The sequence below is a fragment of the Myripristis murdjan genome, chromosome 17, assembly GCF_902150065.1.
Source record: "Myripristis murdjan chromosome 17, fMyrMur1.1, whole genome shotgun sequence".
Taxonomy (NCBI): domain Eukaryota; kingdom Metazoa; phylum Chordata; class Actinopteri; order Holocentriformes; family Holocentridae; genus Myripristis; species Myripristis murdjan.
Window position 1 is genome coordinate 8,121,236 of NC_043996.1, and position 12,116 is coordinate 8,133,351.

At 41.0% G+C, this 12,116-nt stretch overlaps 2 protein-coding genes across 3 annotated transcripts in view; one reads left to right on the forward strand and one right to left on the reverse strand.

Moving 5' to 3' along the window:
- LOC115374620 (uncharacterized) lies at positions 1 to 5,116 on the reverse strand. Its single transcript, XM_030073609.1, has 3 exons — positions 4,998 to 5,116; positions 2,299 to 2,697; positions 1 to 2,178 (listed from the first exon to the last, which is right to left on the reverse strand). The coding sequence occupies exons 1-3, from the start codon at positions 5,057 to 5,059 to the stop codon at positions 1,593 to 1,595; spliced, it is 1,047 nt and encodes a 348-aa protein (XP_029929469.1). The 5' UTR covers positions 5,060 to 5,116; the 3' UTR covers positions 1 to 1,592.
- Positions 4,613 to 12,116, forward strand: part of LOC115374619 (cysteine-rich secretory protein LCCL domain-containing 1-like) — a 25,258-nt gene continuing 17,754 nt past the window's right edge. Inside the window, exon 1 of one of the 2 annotated variants that reach the window (XM_030073607.1) lies at positions 4,613 to 4,660. The gene's annotated coding sequence lies outside the window, so the exon portion shown is untranslated. Of the gene's footprint in view, positions 4,661 to 7,564; positions 7,595 to 12,116 lie in introns of those variants that run through there. The other variant, XM_030073608.1, reaches the window with a different exon arrangement.

Consider the following 12,116-nt stretch of genomic DNA (forward strand, 5'->3'; position numbering starts at 1 on the left):
TTCAAGCGGAACCAATTTATTAAGCTTAAAACATGTCTTGCATTCTGTTCCAAGCATTCAGAGCACTCTATTGAAATGCCGTTTTATATTTTATTTTTTGTATGTCTTTTATTTTCTTGGTCATGTTCCGAAACAATAGGACAGTCAAAAGGGAATCAGAATCAATTATGGACAACAATCCCACAAAAGCAACACAACCAACTAAATCTAATATCCAATAATATCCAAAAACTAGGAGAAATTTATTGTAAACACCTAAAAACAAAATCTATATTTATTCCATGAGTGCCAAGCCTCAAAGGGTGAATCCAATAGCGTCCCCTGGTGGAAAGCAAGGCTCTAAGGAAAACCTCCTGTAAAGCCTCCTCTTAGGTTTAGGGACACCCTCACAGAATTTATGTATTTCAATGAGGGACTAGCATATTTATAATCAATGAAAATGTTGGTGTCTCATTAAATGCTATTTTAGTATGTGATAGTTTTCATTACCCTTATTCATGCTGCATGTTTTTCTTGCCTCCCATGAGGGTCAGAAAGTGTACTTTTTTGTATAAGCTGTGGGCCTGTAAAGCCTTTTGTGACTGTAACAGTGATTAAATGCTCTAAATAAACGTGAAATTGAACTGTTTTCCTAAATGTGGTTTATCACAAAAGCAAGTTCTGAAATAATTAACCAGCAGACATGAAATAATAGCTTTTGTAGATATCTTTACTTACTACTTATTTTCGGACCCTTTAAACAAACAAAATGCATTACCTACAAAGAAACCTACACAAAATAATGATGCCAAGACTGAAATAAAAGGCAAAGGTTTAAAATGGAGATGTGAATTTTAACAGCAATGCCAACTGAAAAAAATACATTTTTTTTTTCTCCCTCATGGTGGTGCTGTTGCATAGCAGTATCCTCGGCCTCCTCACTGCTCCAATGCCCACTGAATCTCTACCCATGCCAAATATGTCATCCTCATTTATTCACAGTGACACCCACTTAACATTCAGCTAACTATGGGGAAATGATGGAGCATAATGTGCATAAAAAATATCCTAAATAAAATAAGCGACTTTCCAGTTTCTTAAATCCTAAAAATGATAACTCTTTCCTAAAGAGCTATGAAGCCCTATTGCTTCTCTTGGGGATGTTCTTCTAGGGTTGTTGACCTCCCCTTTGATCCATGTTATTCACTGTAGTCAGAAAGCAGCTCATGTCTTTTTGTGAGTCAACAACAACAACTGTGTCAGGTCTACATAAAATGTATGTTTATAAGAGTGGTATTTTTAACTGTTGTGAATTTCAGTGATTATTTCTACAGGATGCATTTCAGTGAACAAGAACACTATTTACTTAGATGTTTATTTGGAAAGTTGTCTAATGATTTTTTTTTTTTTTTTTTTTTTTTTTTTTTGCATTTTTGCATTTTTGCTTTATTTGACAGTCACAGTGGAGAGAGAGACAGGAAAGGCAGGGGAGAGAAAGGGTAGGACATACAGCAAACAGCCTGAGGTCAGATTCGAACCCAGGACTCAGCCTTAACATGTGATACACCCACCACCAGGTGAGGTACTGGGGAGCCAATCTACTCTGCACCCCCCTAGTCTGCCCATTTGCTGAGAGCATTGGCCTTTAGGTCGAAATCCTCTCTTTGAGCAATCAGCGCATGTCCCATTTCATCGGCCAGGACAGGGTTGTTGATGACGTCTAGCCAAACTAGTCTAGCGATGAAGTGCAGCAAAGTCTTTGGTAAACGCTGAGGGTTTGGCTGACAGTTTTTATATGCTTCTTGGGTTCGGCTGTCTGATGTCTGCACCATGGCCAGGAATTCTTTGCTGGCTGCCTCTGCATCACAGTTAAGATCAAAGTCAGTGTACTTTTCAGGGGCAGGTATGCGTCTCTTTCTGGCTTTGGCGACAGTAGTTTCATTAACTCCATTTTTAGTATTAATTTCTTTGGAGGTCGGATTTCCATTGTTTGTGGCTCCTTGCGGTTGTCTGACAGAATTAACAATCTCATCTACCTCAGTAGAGTTGGCAATGCGGAGTAGATGGGTGCGTAAACTGCGTGCAAAAAACTGTCCAAGCATGATGTTGACCCCATCGATGTCATCTTTGGTGTTGTACCTGTTGTCTTTGTCCACTTTGTTTGTGCTCTGCTCGTCAATAAAGATCTGTCTGAGGTACCTTGGTGAGACAAACACAAAATACAAATTGGAAAAACTGATTTTGTAGGGCATGTGTCCACACATGCAGTTGCACACCCACTGCAGTAACACAGGCACAAGCACATGCTGCAGAACCTACCTCTTGGCCTCCTCTTTCATTCTGGTGGGGTTGTTTGCGATGTAGGGCATCAGTCTCAGGTATTCGCTGACTGTGTTGACATGCAGTGGGTAGTTCCCTCTCAAGCTCTTGACGAACAGACCCGGAATGGGCCCTGATTCTGGCACCCATTCTCCCCTGACCTTTGAGGCTAGGGTGTCAAACAGCACGGCCAGGGACAAGGCCACCACTCCCACACCGCCCAGGGTGACCTTCCCTTCCTTGCCCACGACGGTCCTCAGGCCGCGGGTGAAATCCTCCAGCTGAGTTTTGGTCAGCGAGGCTTGCACAGCCGCGTAGTGGTTCTCCAGGTTACGAGAGGAATTGATAGACAGCATGTTGAAGAAGTGAGGGCTGGGGTTGTAGTTTGGAAAAGGGCAGATATCTCGGGCAAAAGAAGCCAGGTGGGCCGCATCTTCAGCAGGGCATTGCAAGTTCCCCATCTTGAGGAGTTTACAAGTTGGTGCGGTTTGACAGAAGAAAACCGTGTGTCTGCTCTGTGTCTGTCCGCCTGATAGACTGTGTGAACCGCTCGCCTTTTCATTAACAAGGTCATGGTGGGATTATGACGAGGAATCTGTTATTAATAATTAGCCAGCAGTTCCCAGCAAAGTGTTTGTTTGTTTGTGTGGATAGCTGCCATTATTGTTTGCTCAAGAGCTGCTTATCCTTGTGCCAAAGCAGTGCTTACTCTTTACTTTTTTATGATCTTTTTTTGATAAAAAAACAGAGGGAGAGAATCTTGAACAGACACACTCTTTGTTGTAGTGACCTCCTCCCATAATTAAGTAACTTCAGGAAAAAGTGTCCCTGTAAAAACAGCCATTTTCAATTGAGCAATTCATTTGCTTTTTTACAATGTAAGAGTGCGTGAGAGAGAGAGAGAGAGAGAGAGAGAGAGAGAGAGAGAGAGAGAGAGAGAGAGAGAGCTAGACAGAGTTCCCATTGAAAACAAGGATGAAACCTGCCAACATGAACCCCAGCACAACATGAGGCCCAACATGAGGCTCCCAGCATGTCATTTTCCAATCAGTTTATTTTCACATATCCTTGCTTTGTTTCTAGAAATACTGTGTATGAATCATTTTGATACAGGCCATATTTTGTTCAAGAATGACCACTTGGGGTCAGAATTATTCAGTAAATATTGACTCTCTTGTGCCCTCAAAAATAGTTTGTAATTTGTTTTAGATTGACTTTGACCTGCTGTATGTGTACACTGCGTACACAATTATTAGGCAAGTTGTATTCCTGAGGATTAATTTGATTTTTGAACAAAAACAGTGATCGCAGTCAATCCAAAATGTTAATAAACCTCAAATCTGAATATTTAACAAAGAAAAAGTGAGTTTTGGCTTTCTCAGGAGAATCTGTGTGCACAATTATTAGGCAACTATTAGTGTGCAGAATTATGTAACTAAATGAAAAACATTTTCCCATCTCACTTGTGTATTTTCATCTATTAGAGTAAGAATAACAAATAAACAATTCAAAATTTACAAATAAACACTTTTGACATTTCAACAAATGTTCAGTGACCAATATAGCCACCCTTCTTTTCAATAACTGCCATGAGCCTTCCATCCATGGACTCCGTTTCTTGATCTGTTGATGATCAACTTTTCGTGGAGCAGCAACCACAGCCTCCCAAAAGCTGTTCAAAGAGGTGCATTGTCTTCCCTCACTGTAAATCTCACGTTTAAGAAGGGCCCACAAGTTCCTAATATGGTTTAGTTCAGGTGAGGAAGAGGGCCATGTTATCTCCACTTGTTGGATAGCAACGCAGTGGAGTACTTGGGTGCATGTGACGGAGCACTGTCCTGCATAAAAATCATGGCCTTCTTGAATGATGTAGCCTTTTTCCTGTACCACTGCTTGAAGAAAGCATCTTCTAAAAACTGGCAGCAGGCTTGGGAGTTGAGTTTAAGTCCATTTTCAACCCGAAAAGGTCCAACTAGCTCAACCTTAATAATAGCAGCCCACACCATAGATAGATAGATAGATAGAGAGATAGAGAGATAGAGAGATATACTTTATTGATCCCAACCAGGGAAATTCTGGAACCCACCAGTACCCCACCTCCATCTTGCTGGTGTCTGACTCTAAGTCAGGGATGTCAAACTGGTGCCATGGAGGGCCAAGAGGCTGCAGGTTTTCATTCCAACCAAAAACTCCACCAGCTGATTTCACTGATTAGTCCCTCCTCTCTGCTTGAAGATGAGGTCATCAGTGAAATCAGAGTTTTCAGATATTTCCTGGCCCAGTCTTGACATCTCAACTTATGAGTCTTGTTCAGTGGTGGTGGTATTTCAGCTTTCCTTACCTGTGTCACGGGAACACACAGGTAAGAGGCTCAAAATACAACAAAATATTTAATAAACTCACAGGAAACTCAGGAAGCAAAGGAAACGCATGACAGCAAACAAAACACAACACAATGAACAGACAACGAGAGCAGAGAGCACACAGACTAAAAACACAAGGAGAGGGAAGACAATGAGGCACAGGTGTAACACATTAGGGCGAGGCAGGCAATCAGACCAGAGGGGAAGGGCAAGTGACCTGAAACAAGAGGAGAGTAGGATTTCAAAATAAAACAGGAAGCCACGAGACAACAGACACAAGAACAAAACTCAACATAATTTCTGTGAGGGCTGGGGTTGTAGTTTGGAAAAGGGCAGATATCTCGGGCAAAAGAAGCCAGGTGGGCCGCATCTTCAGCAGGGCATTGCAAGTTCGCCATCTTGAGGAGTTTACAAGTTGGTGCAGTTTGACAGAAGAAAACCGTGTGTCTGCTCTGTGTCTGTCCGCCTGATAGACTGTGTGAACCGCTCGCCTTTTCATTAACAAGGTCATGGTGGGATTATGACGAGGAATCTGTTATTAATAATTAGCCAGCAGTTCCCAGCAATGTGTTTGTTTGTTTGTGTGGATAGCTGCCATTATTGTTTGCTCAAGAGCTGCTTATCCTTGTGCCAAAGCAGTGCTTACTCTTTACTTTTTTATGATCTTTTTTTAATGAAAAAACAGAGGGAGAGAATCTTGAACACACTCTTCTTTGTTGTAGTGACCTCCTCCCATAATTAAGTAACTTCAGGAAAAAGTGTCCCTGTAAAAACAGCCATTTTCAATTGAGCAATTCATTTGCTTTTTTACAATGTAAGAGTGCGTGAGAGAGAGAGAGAGAGAGAGAGAGAGAGAGAGAGCTAGACAGAGTTCCCATTGAAAACAAGGATGAAACCTGCCAACATGAACTCCAGCACAACATGAGGCCCAACATGAGGCTCCCAGAACGTCATTTTCCAATCAGTTTATTTTCACATATCCTTGCTTTGTTCCTAGAAATAATGTGTATGAATCATTTTGATACAGGCCATATTTTGTTCAAGAATGACCACTTGGGGTCAGAATTATTCAGTAAATATTGACTCTCTTGTGCCCTCAAAAATAGTTTGTAATTTGTTTTAGATTGACTTTGACCTGCTGTATGTGTACACTGCGTACACAATTATTAGGCAAGTTGTATTCCTGAGGATTAATTTGATTTTTGAACAAAAACAGTGATCGCAGTCAATCCAAAATGTTAATAAACCTCAAATCTGAATATTTAACAAAGAAAAAGTGAGTTTTGGCTTTCTCAGGAGAATCTGTGTGCACAATTATTAGGCAACTATTAGTGTGCAGAATTATGTAACTAAATGAAAAACATTTTCCCATCTCACTTGTGTATTTTCATCTATTAGAGTAAGAATAACAAATAAACAATTCAAAATGTACAAATAAACACTTTTGACATTCAACAAATGTTCAGTGACCAATATAGCCACCCTTCTTTTCAATAACTGCCATGAGCCTTCCATCCATGGACTCCGTTTCTTGATCTGTTGATGATCAACTTTTCGTGGAGCAGCAACCACAGCCTCCCAAATGCTGTTCAAAGAGGTGCATTGTCTTCCCTCACTGTAAATCTCACGTTTAAGAAGGGCCCACAAGTTCCTAATATGGTTTAGTTCAGGTGAGGAAGAGGGCCATGTTATCTCCACTTGTTGGATAGCAACGCAGTGGAGTACTTGGATGCATGTGATGGAGCACTGTCCTGCATAAAAATCATGGCCTTCTTGAATGATGTAGCCTTTTTCCTGTACCACTGCTTGAAGAAAGCATCTTCTAAAAACTGGCAGTAGGTTTGGGAGTTGATTTTAAGTCCATCTTCAACCCAAAAAGGTCCAACTAGCTCAACCTTAATAATAGCAGCCCACACCAGTACCCCACCTCCATCTTGCTAATGTCTGACTCTAAGGCTACGTTTACACGTACACGGGTATTTTTAAAAACGGAGATATTTCCCTTCGTTTGTGCCCTTCGTTTACACGCAAACGGCGAATTCGCCTCTGAAAACGATTCTTTCATAAAAAAACTCCGGCCAAAGTGGAGATTTAGGAAAACTCCTGTTTCGCGTTTGCATGTAAACTGAGAAAAACGGAGAAATACAGAGTAGAGTTTCAGGCAGCCGACGTCACATTATGCGCCAAAAGTGCGCGCAATGTTTAGATTTGGCTATGGTGATCATAGACATGATATATGTATATTATGCCTATAATGGTGATGATCATGGATGCATTCACAGTAGCAGTCGCATTTTTGTCCATATGTTTGCATTTTCAAATACAGCTGCTTTTTTATATAGAGGAGCAGAGATGAATGAGGGCTCGGAGGTCAGTCACCTCCCTCCAACACAAAGAGCCAGTCAGCGGCACCGCCAGCATTGCTTGGGCCCGACCTGGGCAGACTGCTGTCTGGTTTGGCTTCTGATTGGCTTGCATGGCTTTCTCCTTCTTCCTACCCCACCGCCCATAGGCTTGGGGTAGTTATGATGGCGCTCGACAGCGTATTTATGCGGGTTGATGTAAACGAAAACTTTTTTGAAAACGATGCCGTGTGCACGATGATATTTTGGAAAACGGAGGGAGGGAAATATTCGTTTCTCAAAATACCCGACTACGTGTAAACGTAGCCTAAAAACACAAGGAGAGGGAAGACAATGAGGCACAGGTGTAACACATTATGGCGAGACAGGCAATCAGACCAGAGGGAAACACACGAGGGGAGGGGCAAGTGACCTGAAACAAGAGGAGAGTAGGATTTCAAAATAAAACAGGAAGCCACGAGACAACAGACACAAGAACAAAACGCAACATAACTCAACATAATTTCTTGGACATGACAACCTGGGCCATGTCTCTGAGAACTGAACACCTTGTACTTCTGGACACTCCAGGTAGGTTGCATTTCTGGAATATGGCGGCACTGGAGGTTAATGGGTTCCTGGTAGCTTCACGTTTAATTCTTTTCTGGCCCATTTTGTCTGAGGTAAAGAAGCTGCCTAATAATAATGCACACTTTGATATAGGGTGTTGATCATTTTAGGCCACACCCTCCCTCATTACACAAATACTCATCACCTGATAATGCTTAAATCCAATTAGCATTTAAGTTTATATAGCTTGGAGTTGGAAAATATGCAATATTTTATTGAACAAATTAACATGTTTCACTTTAGATCTTGATTTGTGCCAACTCTGTCAGACACACTACAAAAGTATACAATTTTAATTCCTCCAGTCCAACAAGAATCTAAAGTCCTGAAATATATTGGAATAGTGTTTAGTTACTCTGATATGTAATAAAATATTATATATAAACTTATGTTGTGATTTCACACTATTCTGAAAACCACAATTTCTAAATGTCTGCATTTTCACATCTTTGTTTTTAATTGTAATGCTATAGAAACAATTTCCTTAGATAAATAAGACATAAGAGGGTCAGATGGTCCTTTATTACATAAACAACAAAAACTTAACAAAGAATAACCTTTTTTTTTCCCCGAAAATTAACAAAAACATACATCTGACGGTGTTGACAAAGAACTGACGGTGTTGAAAAAAAACTGATGTGCATCACTGATTAACATACAAATATGTTTTTAAACAGATAAATCTGACAATAGATTAAGAGATAACTACTCCTTGTATTATATGTATTATTTCCACACACTATATAGACCACACCACCTGTAAAACACTCCCCTAAAAAATGTACATATGCTTACATCATCCTTTGACACCTCTTGATTTTCTTTGATGCACTTTGAGGGACAAAGACAGCTGCAACAAACAGACCACCAAAAATTCAACAGGCTAGGAAGCAGACAGAGGCAGAAGTCAACAGCAGCCACCATGAGCTAGAAATCCATCAAGATAGCTCATAAATCAGGTCATAAATCAATCAATTTGACATTTTGACATGCCATTTTATTTTCAACTTAAGTGTGTGATTTAAAGAATACAAACGACTGCTGTTCATGTCACACAGCATTAGTCCTTACTGCAAAACATGTGCTATTGAAGCTTTGTCTTTTATCCGTTGTGTGTATTCAGGCTGTATTCGTTTCAGTGCTGTGAAAATGTTTTAATTGGATTTTTGCAAAGCAGATGGATTATTGCATGCATCATTATCATAAACAATAGTATTACCATTATTATATTAATATACATATATTACTATGACACAGCTAAATCTCATCTGCTGTGTGACAGAATGCGCATACATGGTTGGAGAAAATCTTTGCAATCAAATCCAGTACCATGGAAGGCAAGTGTATTTATTGTTGGTTTTTCTGTCTTCTAGCACCAAAAACAATGTCTTAACAATGCTCTCAAAGATCCAGGCTGACTGGGACTCATATCAAGTAAATGCAGTTGGATTAGGTGGAAGCTGATGCACAAAGTGCTTTACTGATGATGAAATGAGCTTCTGGCCACTGACATGAGTTGTAGAAAGCAGTCAGATTGATCCATGGACAAAAGGAGTTCTCAGTAGCAGGTGTCCTCTCCGTTCATGGCTAAAAACCTGTCCTTCCCTGTCCCAGCCCAGGACTTCCAGATACAGAGAGGAGACCGGCTCTCGTCCGGCTCCTCAAATTACATGGCGCTGGACTTCCTGGGAGCTTATTCCATGGTGATGCTCTGATGGACAAGGAGCTGCTGCTGTCTGTGCTGATGTTCCTCTGTACTTGGTACACGGAACCATTCTGCTGCATAATAACCCTTCCTACACACAATGAATTACAACGCGATCTTTTGCACGTTCTCTGCTTTGGAAGCAGAGAACGTACTGCAGCTTTACCAACACCATATGGCACATTGAAGAGGTATCTCAGCCCGCCCATAGACGAGATAACTATCAACCCACAGCCCTGTGCCACCATCAAGCGGGAGGCGTAAACTGAGCAGAAGTAACGGCCCCTGGCAGGAGAACAAATATTCAAACAAGTCAAACAAATGAATGACACAATGCTGCATATCCTCTGTTTCCAGTCTAGTGCTGTTATGTTTGTTGAAATAAATGCTAATGCAAGAGTGAATTTCCACAGAACTACAACAGAAAAATATATGAATAACAAAGTCCAGAAAACTGGAATGATAGAGGAGGAAAAGACTGCACAGTCATCTGCAAAACAACATCTAAAGAACTGCAGGCCTCTGCAGCTTCACTTGAGGTCAGTGTTCATGATTCAAAAATAAAGAGTCTTGGAAAAAGTGGAATTCATGAGAGAGTCGCAAGGCACAAAGCACTGCTAACCCAGAGAAACATTAGTGCTCGTCTCACATGAGCAAAAAAGCACACTGATGACCCCAAAGCCTTTTGGGATAATCTTCTGTGGACAGACGAGTCAAACATAGGACTTTTTGGAAGACACGGGCAGGCCTGATAGTATTCCGGCGTCGTGCCGGATCTCTGGCGTACAGGCATGACTGTGAAAAAAAAGGGGTTCACCCAGATTTATCTAGCAGACATTTCTGCTCTTTACCAGAAACTTGTGAAAAAGAACATCTGGTCATCAGTCTGTGATCTGCAGCTCATGTGTAATTGGGTCATCCAGCAGGACAATGATCCAAAACACAAGAGTACGTCCACCTCAGAATGGCTCAACAGAAACAAAATGAAGGATTTGGAGTGACCTGAGTACTGAGTTGACCCCCATTGAGATGCTGTGGTACAACCCTAAACGAGCTGTTCATGCTCTGCAGTGTGGCTGGATTACAGCAATTCTGCAAAGAAGAGTGGGCCAAAATTTCCCCCCAGTGATGTGAGAGACCGATCTCAAGTTGCAGGAAGTGTTTGGCTGCAGTTGTTTCTGCTAAAGGTGGAGCGACAAATTATTGAACAGGGGGGCAATTACTTTTTCACCTGGGTGATTGAGTGTTGGACCACTTTTTTCCTTCAATAGATGAAATCATTTAAAACTGTATTTTGTGTTTACTCATTGTCCTCTTTTACATTTTGTCTGAAGATCTAAGAGCCATTTAGTGTGACAAATATTGATTACTGTGATCTGTCACACTAAATGGTGCTATTAATGGAAGGGAAGACATTTGTAGTCTTTGTAGTCTGTCATAGTGTTGAAAGGTAATCATGGCTGATGGCTCTTTGCATGGATAACTTTTTCATTTTGAAAATAAAAAAGCTCTTCAATTCTCTGTCCAAGAGGTGGCAGCAGATGCATGTAGACCAGCTGAAACATTACTCTGCCTTAGCAGATGCCCTCAGTTTAAAGCAAATGATGTCTGTTCTTGACGTGTTTCATATCAGTGTCACAAGTGACTACATGACCTCAGTCAAAATGTCAATATCACTGTCCAAATCCACCCAGAGCTCACTATACATACATGTAACCTAATATATACAAACACGGTACATACATAAAACATATGTATATTACAATGTATAGGAGTTAGACATTAGAATTATCATATCACACAGTAATTACTAACAAAATGGTATCAGCTTATGCTGGAACCTCAAAGTGGCACCCCTAACCACAGTCTGTCATCATCAGTGCTGGTGCGGGTGGCCTTCAAAACCAGTGATGAAGTGATGTTGGCTGGTCTTTATGTTGTCTTTAGGGCACCTAAATGTCACTCGCTGCTATTTATAATTTCATTTTAGCAGACTGAACCAAACACCAAGCTTTCAGACGGATGAATAGAGAAGGAATGTGGAGTGATCAAGCATTATCAGTCAACCTCTATTTACCTGAATAAATAATGGCAGAGTTAAAAATGAGTGTGGTGTGAGAGGCAGTATATGATATTTACATGATCATGGATGCAAGCAGTAATTACTAGCAGTTTTGTAAATTGGTAAATGAGATGGTGGTCCTTCAGTGTAAATGTACAGTTTGTGAGAGACGTTCCCCCTGCAGAGATGGAGAAGGCTGTAGCTTCATGTGTGTCCTCAGTGTGTCCTGTTCTATCTGAATGTAATTCCCAATATTGTACATCTTATTTGTTATTAATACACATTATTTCCACTTCAGTCTTAGGAAATTAATATACACAGCTCATAGCTTGTTCCATCTGACATTTTATTATCCTGGCAGAGCTCTGCGGGAAACTGGGACCAGGACAACTAGAAAGAAAACAAACTAAACTTTCTATCACAGCAGCAATTTCTGCACTGCCTGGTGGACAGTCAGGGCAGAGCAGGAGGAAGCAAAGAGAGAGGGAAAAGGAGAGTAAGAGAGCACACACACACACACACACACACACACACACACACACACACACACACACACACACATATACACACACATCCTGCCCACAAACTTTCACAAATGTTCTAGTGTATGTAAAGGCAGATGAATCAGTGCTTTGTGGTCATGTCGCAGGGGAATACTGGCCACCCTGCTGGCTGCTGCTGCTGCCACTGCCATTCTCACACACAGCCACGAGAGG

Coding starts and splice junctions, on each gene's coding strand:
- LOC115374620 (XM_030073609.1), bottom strand. CDS start 5,059: ATGGCGAACTTGCAATGCCCTGCTGAAGATGCGGCCCACCTGGCTTCT. Junction 2,698..4,997: donor GCTTCTTTTGCCCGAGATAT/CTGCCCTTTTCC, acceptor TGCCCGAGATAT/CTGCCCTTTTCCAAACTACA. Junction 2,179..2,298: donor ATGAAAGAGGAGGCCAAGAG/GTAGGTTCTGCA, acceptor TGTCTCACCAAG/GTACCTCAGACAGATCTTTA.